The 20,872-nt window shown below is 37.3% G+C and overlaps 1 protein-coding gene across 1 annotated transcript in view; it reads left to right on the forward strand.

Moving 5' to 3' along the window:
* TMPRSS15 (transmembrane serine protease 15) overlaps window positions 1-20,872 on the forward strand; it is a 107,750-nt gene that overhangs the window by 67,039 nt on the left and 19,839 nt on the right. Inside the window, exons 18-19 of the mRNA XM_054576629.1 lie at window positions 3,199-3,309; window positions 4,845-4,977. Coding sequence (XP_054432604.1) covers window positions 3,199-3,309; window positions 4,845-4,977 — 244 coding nt within the window. The remainder of the gene's footprint in view (window positions 1-3,198; window positions 3,310-4,844; window positions 4,978-20,872) is intronic.

Here is a 20,872-nt window from a genome sequence, read left to right on the forward strand (position 1 = left end):
TAAATAATAGTTGTTCCCATTTAAAGTTAATTCATTCGTCCAAGGTCAAAAATAAATAAAAAGAAATGACTAAATTGCAGGTCAAACCAAGATCAGATGATTACTAATGCCATGGTTTAACCACAATTTGAATTCAAATAATAAATTTTATCCTCATGAAGATAATAGAATCTTCTATTAAAATCTAAAAAAAAAATAGAAAATGTCTATATTTTTTCAAATCAACCGAGTGATCATCGCCGGTAAATTCCCTAACTTCAAAATGTATTTCTTTAAATAATACTTCTAAAGATTGCTTTATATTGTGTCAACTCTATAATAAACTAGGGTTTATTCTGATTTTTTATTTAATCTTTATAGTATTTTTTCCATTACCATTTAGTCCCCTTATGACCCCCTCCCCCAAGCATATACTGATTTTTGGTGCATGTCATTCATTTAACATAAATCAATTCACTTAATGTTTCACAAATACCTAAAGATTTTCTACTTTGTGCTTAGCATTTTATCAAGGCCTGGGCACTATAGGTATTGCAGCTAGTATATTGCATATTCAATTTAGAGAATGGACTCAATGAGAGTATAAACCCAAAAAGCTTTATCTTTCTCTACCTACTTTATTTCAAATATCCCTTTTTGCCCCTGAATATTTCAATCAGGTCTCTTCACTTTGCCAATTATTTCAAACGTATTAAATTTTCTTAACGTGGTAGTTAAGTCTTGTTTTTAGATATTAAAATGTACTGTCAAATATAACATCAAACTTTAATATCATCTAATTCAAACTTTTTTTTTTTAATCTCTCAGGTCAGGCACAAACCTTAGCCCAATAACTTAAGGTAGAGGAGGAGAGATCTATTGTCTTTGACTCGTTTTTCACTTTCTTTTCCTTCAATCGTCCCATATATATCTCCACTAACAAGGGAGCAGCAGACAGGAAACAAAAATCTATCATCACTGTAGTTTTCTTTTGATTAACAGTGGCTCCCAGCCAAATGCTGGCTCCTTTGGGACAGAGTTGTGGGGTTTTCGGAGCATTCCTCTGCCCCCCCATGCCCCACACACCAGTCCTAGGACTACTTCACCTGGCATGGGTAATACCTTAGATAATTCCTTAGAACCTGACATAGCTCCTAATCCCCACCCCAGACCCCAGCCCTCCACATCTTTGTGCTGGAGCCTGCTTGTCTGTCAGGCAGCTGTCATTCAATTAAAATTCCTAGTGTCCACTGGACAAATGGAAACTCATGCTCTGCCCTAAGGGGAGATAACTGCAGGTTGTTTCTACTGTCGCCCTCTCTGCTAGCCCTAACCACCATCAGGGTTAGTCCCAGCTAACCTCTGAATTCATTATGGGAGAAGTGAATGTCAATCTTTATACAGCTATCTGCCCACAAACTTTCGGAAACTAAAGTCATCATCTCCCCTGAAATTTTTCACTATTCTTCAGTTTAGTCTGATATTTTTCAAGTGTGGGTCATGAAATCAATGTATTTGTTTTTGACCAGCATTCCTTATTACAGAATGGAAAGGGAGGGGGACGGTGGGAGAGTGCGGGATGGATGAGAACAGAGCCGACTGGACCTGAATAAGGGTGTTACATTTAGTCACACACATGCAACATGTTAGGGTGTCCTAGAGTATGGTTCAACAGTTGGAAAAAAGTCTGAAAGCCCCTGCGCTAGTCCCACGGAAACCCCAGCCCTCATGGTTCTTCCGTGTGCCAAACTTTCAGTCAGGAACCGTCTTGGGGCACCCATCATGCCAGAGGCACCATTCTCCTCTCCAATCTCCAAGCACTCCCCTTCAAGAATGCTATGTGTTCTAATTTTTAGGGAAAAAACTCTAATTTTTTTTTAATAACTGAAAATGTGTGATGGGTACTCCTAGTTGCAAGACAAATTTTTCTTTTTTAGTAAGTATAACATGGCTATAGTAACTCTCTTGAGAGTGCATTAGTATTACCAATGCTCTCAGATTTGGGCTACCATCTAGATTCTAAAACAGGAATGATTCCTTTCAGGCGCTGTTATGTTTAGTCATAAATTGAGAAAGTCTATGGAAATTAGTACAACTTAATTCTGAAACCATTTTAATTTGAATTGTGTCTCCTACAAAACAATATAATAGTTTAGGATTCATTTTCGCTAATAGCTTTTCATAAAGAAGTTTACCTGTTCCTTATTTTTATTAAGTGCTTGTGCTTCTGCATTATGATTGCCCACGGGCCATGTGGGGAAGGAGACATCAGGCTGCTTCATACCCAACCACCACCTTCCTTCTCAGGGGATCCAGATCCCACATGGTCTTCCTCAGAGACCTTAGTGTCAGCAGATAGCGCTTCTGGGACATAATTTAAAAACACCATGAGGGAAGCAAACACTTCTCTCTGTCAGATGAGAGCTGTCCCCTTAGGACCAAACAAACAATTCTAGAAAACAGCAGTATCCACTCTGTTCGAACAATGAATATTTCCAGTAGATCTCTTTCTACGCAACTCAAACTCTGGAAATCACCAATTGCCTCAGATCTTCTTCGTTCCTTCCTTGTCCAGTCTCTTCATTTTCCTTCCATTTCTTCATTTGTCAAGCACATTCCATGACTCTAAACTTGCTTTAGTAGCTTGAAGCTCAATCCCCAAATTCCTTTCAAATTCATTATTAGACTGTTTCCATTTCTTTGTGACTACTTTTTCCCAGCTGGCTACACTTTAAATGAGTTCACTGTTTTCAGCCTGGTCCCAGTTTGGTCCCACCGAAAGGCAACTTCCACATTTCTATAGAATAAAGGTTTAGAAATATAATTTTATTGGTGAAGTTAAGAGATCTTTCTATGCTTGTATAACATTCCAGTGGTTGCGGCTTGTATGTTCATTTTAGGGTGGAGGAGTTCACTGAAAACACACTGGCAACAATTGTGAGGGAGGGGTATATCAGGAGCCATTCTCTGCTGCAAAACAGATGCTCAAGTTTTTGCCCACAGTCTTCTCAAATCATATCTCTGGGTTTGACACTATCATTTCTGAGGCATTCTGAGACACTAAGTGTATGGTCTTATTCAATAGCAAAACTAGCTTGGCCATGTGCTGCTTTAAAGAGCCTGTTTTTTTCTTTTTAAGGGATAGAAATGGGATAGATACTCCGCAATCACCTATTTGCCATTCCTTTATCCTATACAATAACTATTCTTTCCTCATAGAGACCTGCATGGAAGACAGCTTTCAGTGTAAGAGCGGAGAGTGCATTCCATTAGCGAATCTCTGTGACAGTCTCCCACACTGTACGGATGGCTCAGATGAAGCACACTGTGGTATGGTTTACTTTTTGGAAAATATTTTTATCACTTTAAAATTTTGATTCTACAAATGTGAAAGGAAGCTTATAAATGTGTTGCTTAAGACATGTTTTGATGTTTGGGGGTATGAACATCTCAGTGATTTCAGCATCTCTATCCCCATTCTAGTTAACAGTAAAGTTAAAATGCAGATCCCAATTAGTTTTTTTGGTTTAAATTTACTACACTTAATAACTTTAAGTCTAGGACAACACAAATTTGGGTAGAAAGCATAAAACACCACAGAGAGATGATAGCCCACACCAGGCACTTGAACACCACTCTTATTAATTACCATACTGACAGCTTTGCCTACACACAGAGACATGCTCGTTTTTATAACTGATTTTCCTATACTTGGTTATTTGCATTCCTGTTTCTTCATTATCTGCTACTCTTTCTGTCTTGAGTCTTGAAGTGACTCCAGCCCCACTCCATATCTCTATAATATCATAAGTATTGGCCCTGGCCTGTGCAGCTCAGTTGGTAAACCAAAAGGTTGTGAGTTTGATTCCAAGTCAGGATACACACACATTACAGGTCCAATCCCCATGCAGGGTGCATATGAGAAGACAGCTATTGGTTTCTTGCTCATGTTGATGTCAGTCTGTATGTCTCTCTGTCTCTCTGTCACTGAAAGCAATGAAAAAAAGTCCTCTGTGAGGACAAAAAATTTATATTATGAGTAATGCTACTTTTATTATGCCTTACTTTTGATTTCAAGCAAATATCTGATGCTACTGATTCTGTGACATGCACTGTAACTAAGTGCTGTAAAACAATCTTAACATAATAAGAATTAGCTCTGTTTCAGCCATGAGAAAGCTGAGGCTTGAAAAAGTGGCTGCCAAAGGTCTCACACTAAGTAAGGACTAGAGCTGTGTTTTCAACAAAAGTTTGTCTTATCCTAAAGTCAAAACTCTTATTCTTCTCACAATAGGAAAAAAATGTAAACAACATTCACTTACAGAATTACAGTATGGTGTTTGTTAGCAAAACTACCATTAGCGATGTTCTTCCCATTTGATAAACTAGCTTAGCTTGGCCCAGTCCCTACTAGCCACTAATGGCCTTAACTCTCTAGTCAAAATGGCTGTGAGATGGCGGGAAAGGAGATGCATACCAAACAGCAAAAGAACATTGCAAATAAAATGGTTTCTGGAAAAACTAGTAGGTTCTCCTAAATCGCCTAATGTTGTACCTGTACATGTGTTTTCTTTCTTTTACAGACCAACTTTAAAAGATATGTTCTTCTTAAATAACCTTATTTTCTGTATTGATATACCATGAACTTACATATCTCTACCTTTTCCAGTTTTATAGTTATATAAAAAGAAAAATTAATTTCACCAAACTTGTATTTCCAACATGGACCTTCCAAAATAACTCTTAAGAAAAATTACAATCAATCTCTAAACTCTAAATGTTAAGAACATTGCGCATTGTAGTTCAGAGTTCATCATTTACTTTTATTGACTTAGGTCAAAATGACCTGTGTCTAATCTCTTTAGTGCGTCTTTTCAATGGGACACTGAAAAACAATGGTTTGGTGCAGTTCAGAATTCAGAGCATATGGCATGGAGCTTGTGCTGAGAGCTGGACCACCCAGATCTCCAATGATGTTTGTCAGCTACTGGGACTAGGGTAAGTAATTCTATTCAGCTCCCTTTTAAGATCTTCTAATTGGTATCAAACTAGGTGTATTAAGATAGTTAAAATTTATGGAAGTTATGAACTTAGAAAATACACATGAGCAAAAGGAAGGAAAAAAATCTTGATTATACATTCTTAAAATATAATCATTATTCATAGCTTTTTAATAAATATGATATAAATATAGGTATACAGAAAGATTATAAAATTATACACAGTAGTTCATTATGCTCTGTTTTATAGACTACTTATATATCAGCTTTTCTCATGTCATTAAATATATTCTATAGATTATTTTCTTGAATGAAATATTTTATTTTATGCTATATCATAATACACATAACTAATCACAAGCATGCAGAGAACATGCTTTTTCTATATCTTTGTAACATGTTTACAATAAGATTTTTTTTTTGGAAAATTTGTAGCAGCAAAATTATTGTGCAAAGTTAAGCCTTTCCCAAGAAAGATAAGGCAAATAGTAATTTCATATTAATGACTCACCAAAATAGTTATACTTCCCAATCTAATGTCATGTTATGTTACATCAAATATATAGGAGTTCACCATAATCATTTGTTACCTTTCCATCAGTCTCAAGTGGAACAGTTTATTTCTTTTAGGTTGCACAGTCAACTCTAATGCACAATTCTGACACTTTACTATTCATAATTTGTGAAATTTAACCATAGCAGGTCACATATGGTAATTTTGTAATTTATAGAACTGTATTATTTATAACTCGGGAGAAAAAAAGGGGAAAAAAGATAAAAGCTGCAGCCTGGCAAATTCCCTAACCTCCTTTCATCCATTGTCCTGTGATTTCCTATCTGGGTCCTGTGTCCTGTGTCCTCAGTGATTCTCTATCTGTGCTTTGCACAGCAGGATGTCTCTCCCTGGAACAGAGTGGCTCAGACACCATCTTGATTGCTCATGGTCTCTTCTGGAGCACAAAGGTTGGATTGCTTGCAGTCTCCTGGAGTCAGAGTGGGCTGACCTTCAGTTTCTGAAACAATAGCTTTTTACATGGATTAACTACTAAGCCTATTAACTATTACCTAAAACTAAAACTTTCCAACTTTCGAGTTCCCCCATCAATCTGATTTACATAAATATAGAGGATCCTTGGAAATACATAAATCAGTGGAAAAAATAATGATTTTTCAAGAAAAAAATTAGTTTTAAAATTTCTTTTTTACTTCAAAACATATGTTTCACTAGAAATACCATCAGTGTAATATTAGGCCTTAATGTAGCTCATAACATGTTTTTAATTTCTAACAGACTGGGAGAGTTGTATTATATATTATTGTCAAGTGCCTAATAGCTACATATACATATTTTACAATAAGACATATGTTGAGGTTCCAGTCAGAGTGACAGAAATGCTCCATAACTTCTTGCAAGTGGATTGAAAGTTTTCAGCTCCCTTTACCTCCTAAAATGTTCATTTAGAATGGGAGCTCCCCAGCGTCAGGCCTCATTCAAGTGATGTCAGATTCAATAGAAGTCAATTCCTCCTTCAGTCAAGATGGAGACATAGGTAGATATGCTTTGCCTCCTCGCACAGCCACAGAAAGGAATTATAACTGAATCTCAAAGCAAACAACACCCAGAACTATCAGAAAATCACACTGTATTGAAGTCTGACAACCAGGGATTTAAAGAAGCCACATTCATCTAGGCAGGTAGGAGGGGCAGACACCAAGACAGGGTGGAGAGTCGAGAAGACGCAGTGTGGTGCAGAGAGGTGGTGGTGGTGGTGGACGGGGCATGGGTGGTCCCACAGTCATGTGCGGTGGTTAAAAATTGTGAGAGGTGTCTTGGGAGCAAGCGATCCCAGCTCCGGGCCAGACCACACAGCCCAGGGTTCCAGCACTGGGAAGATAAATCTCCATATCTTCTGGCTGTAAAAACCAGTAGAGGATGGATGGGGTGGAAGAAAAAACTGTCAGATTTTCAGAAAACTTTGCTTTAAGGGCCCACATGGTCTTAAAATCTACACAAACTCACCCACTCTGGGATTCAACACCAGGGCAATAGTTAGAAGGGCAACAGTTGCACAATAAGAGTGGGTAAAGTGACTGGAAATGGAGTGAGTGCAGGGAAAACCCCCATAAGCCAGACAGCAGCATAGTCCCCTCTGCAAACCCTCCCCTCACACAGAGCCATAGTGGTGAAGCAGGTTTTCCCACCCTGGCAACTTCCAAAGGCTCTGCCCCACACAATTTACAGGTGCCTTTTATAGTCAGCCTCAAGCAGCTCTACCTAGTACATAGAAACAAACAAACATAAAGACTGCCAAATAGAAACAAAGAAATATGGCCCAAATGAAAGAACAGAACAAAACCCCAGAAAAAAAAACCTAAATGAAAGGGAGAACTAAATGATCCACTTATCAGATGCAGAGTTTAAATCACTGGTGATCAGGATGCTGACAGAGCTCATTGAGCATGGCAACAACATAAAGAAAGAAATGAAGGTTACACTAAGTGAAATAAAGAAAAATCTACAGGGAACCAGCAGTGAAGGGAAGGAACCTAGGATTCAAACTCCATGATTTGGGACAAAAGAAAGAAACAAACATTCAACCAGAATAGAAAAAAAGAAACAAGAATTCAAAAAAAAAAAAAAAGGGAGGATAGTATAAGAAGACTCTGGGATATCTCCAAATGTGCCACCCTCCAAATAATACGGGTGCCAGAAGAAGAAGAATAAAAGCAAGAAATTGAAAACTTATTTTAAAAAATAATGAAAGAAAACTTACCTAATCTGGTGAAAGAAACAGACATACAAGTTCAGGAAGCACAGAGGGTTTCAAACAAGTTGAACCGAGAGAGGACCACACCAACACGCATCATAATTAAAATGCCAAAGGTTAAAGATAAAGAGAGAATCTTAAAAGCAGCAAGAGAAAACCAGAGCATTACCTACAAAGGAATACACATAAGACTATCAATTGATTTCTCAAAAGAAACTTTGCAGATTAGAAAGGATTGGCAAGAAGTATTCAAAGAGATGAAAAGCAAGGGCCTACAACCTTGATTACTCTACCCAGCAAAGCTATCATTTAGAATGGAAGGACAGATAAAGTGCTCCCCAGACAAGGTAAAGCTAAAGGAGTTCATCATCACCGAGCCATTATTACATGAAATGTTAAAGGAACTTATTTAAGAAGAAGAAGATCAAAGCTATGGACATTAAAAAGGCAACAAATTCACAACTATCCACAACTGAATCTTAAACAAAACAAAACAAAACTAACCAAAAAACAACCAGAACAGGAACAGAATCATAGACATGGAGATCATTTGGAGGGTTATCAGGGGAAGAATGGAGGAAAAGTTGCAGAGGTTAAAAAGAGCAATTGGTAAGTACAAAATAGACCGGGGGGCGGAGGGTATTAAGAATAGTATAGGAAATGGAGAAGCCAAAGAACTTATACGCACAACCCAAGAACATGAACTAACAGAGGGATTGCTGGAGGGAAGAGGGTACCAGGCAGAGGGCTACAAAGGGGGAAAAAGTGGAACAACTGTAATAACATAATCAATAAAATATACTAAAAAAAAAATAGCCATAGCATGCCCATCTTATGATAGAGCTCTGGAGTTAACGGTCAAGGGTTAAAGGTCTAAGTCAGGGCCAAACTCAGCCTTTTCCCTTTCTTCCTCTCTACCCACTCAATATTCACAAATTCTATAAAACTCTGTCTCTTCATCAGTAAAATGGTATTCCTAGCCTGACCTTGCTGTGTTAGTATGAGAACAGGAAACATGATGAGTAAAGGAAGCTCCTGGCCCCAGGGCAGACGGCTCCACCATGACAGCATGACCTGCCTAACTCTGAGCTGCCCTGTGGCCCATCTCCAGGTGCGGCTGCGCTCAGAGGAAACATTAGTCCATTGCCAAAACACAGGCAATACAGCTCCAGTCCCTAACAAGCATCTCAAAGTGCATTTGCATTCCTAAGAAAACTTAACATTTCCTAGCATCTTTTCTCCATCTCCACTCCCTCTCACAGTGCAGCCACACTGCCTCAGTCTCCCCTCAACTCTCGCCATACCCAGTGCCTTCAGGTGCCTGACTCCCCTTTCTCTCCCTTCTGCCTTTTATCCTCTTCTATCCTCTTACCCACGAGGGACACTCTGCCTTCTAGGAAGGAAATTAATCTGGGATTTCTAGGCTTCCTTCAACTTTCCTTGCCCGAACAACTGGGACCCAAAGAGAACTAAATACAGAAACTTCTTTGGGGGAAGAGGAAAGGTAAAGCCTAGGACTCCTGGGGTACAAACTTTTTTTTGGTCCTGCAGTAGGTAGTTGCTGTTATCAGGTATCTCAACATGATTATTGCCATCGACTGTTTGCTCCTCAAGGAGCTTACAAATTGTGGAAATAACCTGAAATAGATGTGAGAACCTGAACTGCAACTAACAGACATGTTGTTATGCAATGAATTTTTGTGTCCCTTCAAAATTCATATGTTGAAGCCCCAAGTCCAATGTGATGGTACTGGGAAGTGGGGCCTTGAAAAGGTAATTAGGTTTAATGAGGCCAGGAGGCAGGGGCTCCATGATGGGATCGGTGCCCCTGTAAGAGAAATAGAGATCAAAGTGCCCTTCCTCCTCCCTTCACCTTGTGAGGACACAGAGAGAAGGCAGCCATTTGCCAGCTAGGAATCGGGACCTCACTAGGGAACCAAATCAGCCAGTGCCTAGACCTGGGGCTTCCCAGAACTGTAGGAAATAAAGTCCTATTTTCCTTAAAGGAAAATTTCCTATTTTCTTTAAAGTCCTAAAAAAAGAAAAGAAAGAAAGAAAGAAAAAGGGAAGGAAGGAAGGAAGGAAGGAAAGAAGGAGGGAAGGAAAGAAGGGAGGGAGGGAGGGAGGGATGGAAGGGAAAAGAGAAAAGAAAGAAAAAGAAAGGAAAAGAAAAAAGAAATAAAAAGTGGGGAAACTTCCTGCTCTTTGTATATATTACCCTTTTTGTTATACATTATACCTTGTATTCTAACAAAAACCTTTCAACGCAGAGGTTGAGAGTGTTGGGGGTGGAGGTGTGGCTTTGGGAAATCCAGCGTCTTGAAGATGGGTGAGTTGCAGGGGAATAATGTTTCTCTGATGAAGAGTCAACCAAAGACTGAAAAAGAGTTGGGTTTTTTATTCTCACTTCAAGCACAGCCTGGGGTAAGTGGCATTGATTCCAGGTCCCTACTTTAGTGTTGATTATAGTTAAATGGTGTGTTCCTAGAGGTGAGGCCCTAGGAAGTCATTTCTTTCCACTACTAGAGTCACCAACGATGCTCAGGAGCAGTTTCATAGACTCAGGAACTTAGTAAAGAGCAGGCTAAAGAGATTGGTAACTTGACCCTGTTTCCACAATCGATGAATCCAAATGCTCTGGATGATATGTACATATTATGGGTTTTCACTGTGCAGGAGGGGCTTGTGATCCGATTCACCACCTTTCTGAGCATCACTGTATGACTATAAACATAAGAGTTCTTTTCTACTGTGGTTTGTGAATCTTAACTCAATTGTTTCCTGGAGTTAAGATGAATCATTTACAAAGATCAAAAAGATCAACGCATTCTTTGACAAAAGTTTTTGGTTTTTTAGTAAATTTGAATGAAATATGTTAGATGATAGCATAAAGCTGATTCTTATAACTGCATGAGAGAATGTAATGCAAAGGAAACACATATTTTATTATTTTTTCACAGTTGCTAATATTACTTTGATTACTCTAGGACCAGAAATCTAAGCATTAGCAATGATATTGTATCTGTTCTATGGATGAATAAGACATTATTCCTACTTCAGCTGTGGTGGAGGTAGACACATAAATAGATAATTGCAATATAATGTGATAAATTCAATATGCTATAGGAGAACCTTCTCAATTTCTGCATGTCAGGAAAAGCTTTCTAGAAAATAGCCTCAGCTGAGTGGATGACAGCCAATTCCAACAACTGTGTACTATCTATTTACATGTTTTTCCCCCAGCCAGATTTTATTCCCTAGTTCACTGACCTCATTTCCTATGAATCACAGTCCTTCCATCTGGAGACAGCGACAAAGAGCTAGATTTTTTAGTGGGTGTAAAGCAATCAGTACATCCCACTGCCTTAGATGCAATATTTTTGATGAAGGTCAGGCACTTGCTTTCTTCAGAAATGAGTCAGGTAATCTCTGCAAAGACTTTAATCTTTGGGCCTGCACTTATTAAATAGTCTCCATAGGGCCTTAGTAATTGAAAGAAAGTTATAGCCTTAATGAGAATTTGTCTGGACTGGCACATGGTAATGGAAGGAAACTCGGCGAGGTTAAAATGATGTGTTTGGTATACTGGAAAGTAATTTAGAAGTCAGTTTATTAAAAAGGCACTGTGGTCTTTCAAGATTATTTATGCAGATAGACTACAAAATGCAATTCCCCAAAGATTCTAGTAAATCGTATGAGACAGATTTCATCAGCCTTCCCTTTTTTAAATGAACATTTTCAGTCCCTGCCATTTATAGCACACATAAGTAAAAAGTACTTTGAACAACATTTTCATGTCTCTGATGAACATGAAAGAAAACATTTTATACCAGTGCAAGAATAAATGTTAAAGGAGTTTAGTGATTTTTAAAGCAATAGTTCTTAGTGAAGCACACTGCCCTGTTGCTTAACCAACGAATAAACTACACAGCTGATTCACCTTGTTAAGCCATTAGAAACTAAAAGTCATCAGCTCTATACAGCTTTACATAATTTAGGAAATACTAGTGTATTAAAATAGATTAGTTATATGTATCTCTATTAGGCAGCATATGAGTTGGTGTTCATTTTCAAATCCCATGGTAGTCCTATGCTAGACACCTTCAGTTCAAGTATCAGAAACATCAAGGGAGCCTCTCATTTTCAAATTCAATGTATGAAATATAATTAAATTACTTCATGTTCTTCCATTTCAGAAATGTTTTTAAAATGTTGAGGAGTGAGGAGTAAACAAAAAATTTTAATAAGCCTTCCAAATAACAAGAGTATAACGATTTAATTTCCTGTGTAAGCATAAAGCAAATTTATATCCACAATTTAGCATTGGGCCCCCAGTTTCCTATTAGTTTAAGAAGTTGGGAGACAAATTAGTGTCTCTGAGCTTGTCATTGTCCCCAATTTTTCTACTATGTGGAAAAAATCTTAACACAAAGTAAAAACAAAGATATGAGAATTAGTAGAAGAAGTATACCTACTAAGTTCAAATTTAAGTGATTTTTAGCTTGCTAACTTTACACAGAAATAATTTAATAACATTTTCTGTTATTTTTAATTTTCAAGTTCATCTCTAAAGGAAATGTTTTATTCTGGCTGTGTTCCTGGTGTGAGATGGGGCATGGGGGAGGCTGAGGGCAGATGGTGGGGAAAAATTTTTTACTTAGTTTAATTAACCAAGCTAAAAACTCATCATGCACCTGAAGTACAAATTATAACTTTGATGCTTTTTCCTAGTTTAAAATTAACAGTGCATTAGTTAAAATAAATATGAAGAAAACACTTAAGAGCAAAGCATAGTAATTTTGTAACTTTCTAAGATAAATATTTTCGTAGGTTTATTTTCTAACAGGATTGGGAAAAACCATTGGTTAGGTAATTATGGCTGCTATGAGTGAGGGAGTGAAAGCTAACATGCCTCTCACCTGTGATCCAAGAGCTGGATCAGCAGCTCCCAAGCCTGATTCGAAGCCCTAGTCTTGGTCCCAGATATTCAGATTCAGGGTGGTCTAGATCAGTGGTTCTCAACGTGTGATTTTTAGGACCAAAAAAACAGCACTTGTAACACCTGAGGTGCATGTAAAGAAATGCAAATTCTGGAATTTCACCTGAGACCTACTCATCAGAAAATCTAGAGGGCCCACAACCTGTGTTTGGATAAGCCCTTCAAGTGATTCTGTTGCAACCCAAATTCTGAGAACCATAATGTGGAGTAGGCAGTCTTGTGAACCTTCTTTTGTCATGAGCACTTTTAGCAGTCTGATGAAACCATCAATCTCTTCTTCGGTTCATATTTTTAGGTGTATAAAATAAAACATACATAATTACAAAGGAAATGAATTTCATTGAAAAATAATCACTGAAATATTATATATATTTCTTTATTAAGAGATTAAATAAGATACACTGGTGGTTCTAATCATTTCTGTAGGATCAAAGGTAAGCATAAGGAATATTTTTAGACAGACGCAGCAACTACAATGTGAAATGTAGGTATCTGTGATTTGTTTTGGTGACAAAATTATAGGTGCTGCTAATAATGTTGTTATTAGTCACCTATATTTGTATCGGAAAAAAAGACTAAATTTCAATGAAAGGTTAGTAAAAATAAAGATGTAATTATTTCTCATCCAACCAGGAAACCAGGCAGATTATCACAGACAACTAGGGGCTCCACAGGCCCCAGCCGCGGGCCTCGGCTGGTGCGAGGCACAAAGGTCTCTGGCCTTTGCAGAAGCCCAGGTGACTCTGATAGAGCCGAGGAACCTGTGAAACTGTGTGCACTGTTTTGGAAGAAAATACAGTACTTGTGCACAATATCTCTGAAACCGGGCAGTTGGCTTTCCCCTGCTATTATAAACAAAACACCAAACATCTTTTTTTTCTGCTGCAGCCAGGCTGAGGCCCATCTCTGACTTAATCCAGGGGATTCCTTAATTTGTCATGTGACATCAGTCTATTTTAATTCTTTTTTGAAAACCCAACAAACCAAAATAAAAGTAAGGAGTTTTAAAAGGCCACTATAAGAAAAACATCATTTAAAGGGTAAAATAAATCCATAGCTAGGTTTTCACCAGTTAGAGGCTAGTACAATGACTTGCTTGGAAAAATTCATTCTTGATTTCTCCCATCAAATGTTTGAAAATGTGTTATTAGGAATTAAGGGACTCTTTTTATATAAAATGTCACTTGTGTTACTACAATTCAGAGAGAATCCTCATTGTCTTTAACTTGACTTACACTCTAATGAGTATTTTGTAACCTCAGAAGGATTTATGTGGCAAAGAATTACTGACAATATAATTATTCACATAAGTAGTAAGAGAAATCTCTTTTCTATTTGGTATAATTGTGTGTTGTCTACTTATAAATTTTCTGCAACATGTAGCCATTTAGTCTTTAAAAGTCTGTTACAGATGTTTTTATTACTCCAAAATTTTTATTTACTCAAAGTCTATTTCATAAAAACAACAAGAGATCATTGTCCCCCAAACAGGCATCCTTGGCCATTCCCTTAGACCCTGTCATGCGGGGATGGGAAGGCTGCTGTATTCTAAAACCGAAACATTTAAGGACAGGAGAAAACTTTCACTACTTAAAATGAATAACAAAAGTTGTCCTGTTCATTCTATTTCCCCTCTAAAAATTATTTTCAATGGTTCAACCTGCATACATTCTAGGAAACAATGGACAATTTTAATAAAATTTACAAAATCCAATAAAATAATATACTTTTCTCCTTTCCTTCAATTTTTCCTTCTTTTTCTTTTCCTTATTTTTCTCTATTTTTTGTTCCCTCCCTCATTTTATTTTTTCTTTTATCTTTGTTATTTTCTTCCATTCTCTCTTCTTTTTTAAAATAACTTTATCTTTTCAAAAGAAAGGGAAATGATTTATAACTAAGAGTATGTGCAGTAAGATTTAAAGAGTATTAGGAGAAAATAAGGTCCAAAGAAAAAAGGAGGCAGATCTATAGAACATTCAGGGTCAGAATAATTACTAATATTTTTGCCCATGATTTTTGGAAACCCATTCCGAAAAGAAAAACGTTAAAAATCTCTTCACTTTAATTCTGTGATAAGATAATACTACCAGTTCCATAGGGAAAATATATTTCTCCTGACACTAAATTCTAAAGGAAATGTTGCATATAAAGTAATAATACTACATTGAAAAAAATATATGTACTGAGAAAACTTCATAGTAAATGTGTAGTGTAAGTTGTATGCCTCTTATTCAACAACAAACCCCAAAGGCAATTGAAGAAATAATGTTACAAACTTGGAAAGCAGGAGAGAATTCCCCCACTCTACTTTTCTTTAGTTCTTCTGGCTGGACTAGCTATAAAATAATAAAAGTGACAAAAGACTGTATTAAAAGGAGAAAAAAACAATTTAATATAGTTCATTAAGAATATAGTGTGATGTTCAGATCATTGAAATGAGGCTCAAAGAAGTGGCAAAAATAGGCACTTTACTTTTAGACAAACTATAGATGTGTGAGAAAATGACAAGACAGGGAAAATTAGTGCTCATTAGAAATGAATCTAAGTAGGTCTGGATATTTTTTAATGAGGAATCCAAACACAGATTGGCCTGGGGTAGTAAATTAGCAAAGGCAATTAACAAAGGCCTTACAAGATTTGTTTAGACAGGTTTTTTGACTCTGGATTTTTAACTCCTGTGTGATAAAGTTGTCTCTCAGTCCTTCAGAAGCAGGAGGCCACCTATGATTAGCGGCGGGAGCGGGGTTCTTACTGTGTCTAAAGGAAAAGGATTTCCTGAAACCCGCACAGGAGGATGGGGCTCAGTGGTATGGTTTATTGACAATGTACAGTCAAGGGGTTCCCCGCCTGTCGTCCCAATGTCCCATCCCCTTCCATCTCGCTGTGAGAAAAAGTCCAATCTTGGCTTCAGTCGGGTCAGGATAAACGCCACTGCCCAGAGTTTATGCTCCACACTCAAGTCCAGTCCAGTCCAGGCATCCCTATAGCTTAGCATGTGTTTCCAGCTGGAGCCCACGTGGCCACAGAGAAAACAGGTGCGTGTACCGTGGGAGTGTGCGTCACAGGTAAGAGAGAGAAAACTTCTTTGTTCCCTTGGGGTTATAACAAGGAGCCTGGGCTTGGGACAGAGCAGGTGCTTTCTCAAAATGACCAATCAACTGCTCAAATTTTTTCAGACCTTGGTATGTCTACCCCGCTTGCTAGGTTGATAGGCAGGCCTTTATGGTCCAGCACCTCCTCCTGCGCTCCCCAGCAATCCAGAACCAGATGGGGGAAGGGGTGAGTGTTAATCCCCTTGGTGGAGCCATGCTATGGCTCCTTTGAGTGTGAAAAGCTGTAGCTTCCTGGTGAAGCAAACAAACTCCTGTTTCCCAGCTTATTCAGCACAATGTGTAGTTCCCTTTGCTCCCCTTCTTTATAGCTAGGTAAAAAACTGATGGTAACACCATCATGAAGACTTATTTCCGGCTTTTAGGGGAACAGAGGAGAGTCAGAGAGCTCTTCTTGTTCTTGCTGCTTCTCCGGTAATTTTTAGTTCAAAACAATCATATGTCCTTTTTGAGTATCTTGGGGCATCCTATCCCTGGCCCCAACAAAATGAATCAAGGATATACAAAAAAAGATTAAATCCAAGTTGTCCAAGACGTTGTCCGTGGATCCTGTCTCTGGCAATCTCCCCTGAGTATCACTTCTTTCAGCCTTATTTTTGGTAGGAGATGCCAAGAGTTTATTTCCTTCTTAATACCATTAAATCTATAAGATAAGAGAGCGCAGCTACAGACTGACCCATCAATTCCTCTCTTGTTCTCTTTACGTAGCGTACACAAAGGAGGAAATTGATTAAGTAAATATATTTTTTTTCTATTGGCAGTTCTTTCCTTCTGTATGCCACAGAATTGTAAGAGTTGAGGTCAGAAAATCTAAAATTAATTAAGCTTACCTGCTTGTTAAAAGCAACCATAATGCTGGTTGAGCACTAGATGTGTTGTTATTAATATGGCAAATGAATAAGCAATTGTAGTTGAAATGTGTCCAGTTCAGTCTGGTGCTTAAAGAACAGCACACATGTCCTGAGTCTCCTAGTGAGAGGCTTTGCCATCCTTTACCTTAAATCTTTTTAGTTCACTGATCCCCAGCTTTTTAAAATGCTCTCCCTTACCTTCTGCTCTGCCAAATAAATCCTCCTCTTGCCTCCTTTCTGAAAAGGATCATCCATTCTTCTGAAAAAAAAAAATTCTTTTCAGACTAATCCTACCTGGCTCAATTCATTACTTAAACCTTTTGGGAGTGTGAAATGAGCTACAGTGCCTGGCTGTAGCATTTACAGCATTGGTTCTTCTTTTTAGCTTTAATGTGCCAAAAGCTTCAAACATCCCTACCTAAGCTCCTGCTTTGGGGAGGAATTCTTATCACAGCTAACAGTCTGAGGAGCGAGACAAAAGAGAAACCTAAATAGGGCCTGAAAAGAAAGGCAGGAGATTTAATACTGTGAAAGACGCCTTGGGATATACTCCTTCCCGTCCCTGGAATTCATCTGTGAGTACATTTTTATACTCAGTATACAACCTCAAAAATAATAATAGTGAGTTGCATCTCTGTGCTTTTTTTCTCGCTTAGAATAAGGTTACCCTGAAGCCAGGGGAGCCCTTTAAGAGTGCACAACCCATAAAAATGGTAATAAAGATTTAGAAATGGGTAGTCAGGAGGCATTAGCATGTCAAAAAGTCAGTGCTATCTGTGTTTTTCTATGGGATACCAAAATTCTGGTTTCCAACAGCTATGCAAATGTGATAGAGTTATTTAAGCCTGCAGGGGTAGAACCTGTTTTCAGGATTTAAAATACGACAACCCTAGTTGTGATCTTGACAGAGTGCCTCTCTAAAAATTAGCAACAAATTTCCATGTAAGGAAAAGAAACTGAGGCACCAACCCAGTTTTATACTTAATATTCACAGACCTTATGTCTCTTATAAGATATTCTCTCTTTACAATTTAATTTTTCAGTTTGGAGATTTTCTTTTCAAAAACAGTGACAACATAAAATTATTAACCTTTTATTTTGCCAAGAACATTTTAAATATATTTTGTTATCTTCATCATTCCTTCAAATAAGGAATAGTTTGTTGCAAACTTTTTCTGCCACTTATATTCTGTTAACTGTGAATACAACCTGGAATAAATTGTGTCCAGCACCAAAAAATGATGAGTTCAACTTGGCAGGATTTCAAATGCAGGTAGTCCATCTCAAATTAAATCCCAAATTCTAATATCCAGTACTGACACCAGGAAATGTTTGTATGAACTGATAGCCTATGTACACCACTCTAATATCAATATTTCCTACAAAAAATTTGATTATGTATGTAATTACTTTGTTTTTTTCAAAAGAAGATTTTATCTAACTATTCTAAATAACCCAAAATAACATACTCTGTACAATTAACTGCAATCTATTTTCTATTGTAAAATTTGAGACTAAAAATGTAGAGATCATCTCAGAATATAAGATAATAATGTATTTTTATATGCATATGTAATCACTATCTTTCTCATCCAAATAGTGAAAACATCACTATGGAACAGTATTTGATCATACCAGGGTAGAATAATTAGCATTTACTAAATTCTTTATTCTTTAAACACATTCTTTAGTTACTGTTTTTTATTTTGAAAGCTTTGCCCTTAGTCTTCCTTTACCTAGAATAGGCTTGTGTAATAAATATAATTGCCAATCTCATTAGAGGGCAATGCCAGAGGTAGGTATGTAATAAAAGATGCTAGATAAAAAAAATGATTTATAAAAATTTTCAATATTTTTTTCAATTTAATTTTGCCCATATTTTATTTTTAATTTTTGGAGACATCAATGCATCATCCCCCTCAGGGTCTGTCTTAAAAGAGACAGCCAAGGGATAAAATAAAAACAGCTAGAGGTAATGTAAACATTTTAAATCCACATCTCTGAGGCATATTTTTAAGGAATTACCCTTCAATATGTCCGTCCCTGTACAGTCAGTCCTCACTTAATATTGTTGATAGATCCTGAAACTTTAAGTAAAATCTGAAGTATAATGAAACCAATTCAACCATAGGATAATTGATATAAACAAAATTTAAGTTCTTGACATCTCCTCAATGTTATAAGGAATTGACATTAAATAAAATGATTGAATTCAAGGACCTGCTGTACTTGTGAACTGCTGTCAAATGACAAAACTAAAATGATTTAATAATGCGTTTGACATCCTATCCTATATTCAAGATAAAACAGTTCATGTGTTCGGGGAGCACAGTGCCTAGAAAACAATGGAGCACAATTCCCAAAGGATTTGGGGCAAGAGCAAGTTCTACACAGCATTAAAAGAGTCAGCTGGGAATCAGAACATGATTGACTAGGAGGTTGAAGACTTCCTTATGAGGCTAGCAGGTCCTATTTACTAGGGTAAGGTAAGCTAGCTAGAATTGAGTTGGAGGATTGTGATTTGTGTATGTTAGGTTTCTTTGACAATAAGACTTCATGTAAGGGTGAGCTGACTTACGTTTAGATTTGTGAGTTCAGCCAGGCCACCAAGACAGCCTTCATTTTGTGGGTCCTGATACACGAATTAACTTTATCAGTGCCTTAAAACAAATTGTTTATTAGGTAATAAGAAATCAGTATGGAAGCCAAAAATAGATCCCTAATAAGGGAGAAATAGATATATTGAGCCATGACAGTTGTTCCCTAACAAGTATCAGAACCTCCTGGAGGGTTTGCTAAGGGAATGAATCACTGGACACTACCCCAGATTTCTGACATGGTGGGCCAGGGCAATTAACGTTTCTAATACATTTTCTAGTGAGGCTACTGCTGCTTGTCTGGAGAACACACTTTGGAAATCCTCACTCATGGAGAGTCAGAAACAGAAAATTACCTAGAAAAATGTCTAATGTGTAAGCATTCCCCAAAAGTATACTGGGATCATGAGCAAAAGCTATAAAAGAAGGTAGATATCTAACAGGGAAATTGAAGGGTGACTAGGACCCATCAACTTTACCTTTGCAGCAAAGATGTTTACTAATAAACCAATTCCAACTTGGTCCTCAAATTGGATGGGCATTCTCTGATGTTCTTAAAAGCCAAGATTGGTGTGATGAATTTCTACCAGAAGCTGCAACAATGGTACAATTCAAAGTCCTCTAAGACCTGTTTTTCTCCACATTCTGCTTTCCCTAAAAGTGTGAGTCCTTAAATGCACAGCTTCTGTGGTGGGGAAGTCCTCGCTGACCTAGAACATTCCTGACCTTCTACACTCTCTATTGCCCTTTGACATCTTTATGTCTCTTTCATTTTCTGAACTGTAACAAATACATTTTATACAAATTTTCCAATAAAATTACTCTTCTGCCCACATGGGAGGAACATCTTAACCTTTAATGATAACATAAGCAATACTAATCTTCCCTTTGATAAATCCATTTCAGGTTTTATTAAAGGAATATTTATTAGTGTGTTTGAGTTATTTCTACCTGCTTAGTGCAAAAGGTACCAAAAAAAATTATGATTAGGACATTAAAAAAAGTTAAAAGAATGAGAAATTTTATATAACTAAAATGAAACTTTAAAAAAAGGCTAGAATCAAAAAATATAACAGTATCTAAAACATTTACTTATTATTCATGCTTCATATGTCCCATGTTATTTATCCTCACAGCAATCTTGTAAGGTTAAAATGATTGTTGTATCTTCACTGTAAAAATAAGGTAACAAAAGAACTTACTGATTGAGAATTTGTCCAATTGTACAACTGGTAAAACCAAGATTTAACACCATAGTCAGGCTCAAAGCTCATGCCTCTTACCCACTACTCACATTACTATCATTAAAGCTGTCTTAAGTGTTAATTGCAATACTAAACATTTATTTTCAACTCCATATTTCCAGAATAAACACTACTTAAGTTTCTTTAAGGCGTTGCCTCACCTGAAAGAGAGAGGAAACACTCTCTACCAAGGTTTTTCCCCCTTCTTGATCATAACATCCATGAGTGTTCCTTGGCAATTCCCTACACAGGCACAAAAGGGTGAGTGTTGGCTTAGTCTGGGGAAGACACTGAACGTTTTTTTTTAAGAGGCAATGGTGGGTC

The sequence above is a fragment of the Pteronotus mesoamericanus genome, unplaced genomic scaffold (assembly GCF_021234165.1).
Source record: "Pteronotus mesoamericanus isolate MK-2021 breed Mesoamerican mustached bat unplaced genomic scaffold, CSHL_Meso_final contig_116, whole genome shotgun sequence".
Classification (NCBI taxonomy): Eukaryota; Metazoa; Chordata; class Mammalia; order Chiroptera; family Mormoopidae; genus Pteronotus; species Pteronotus mesoamericanus.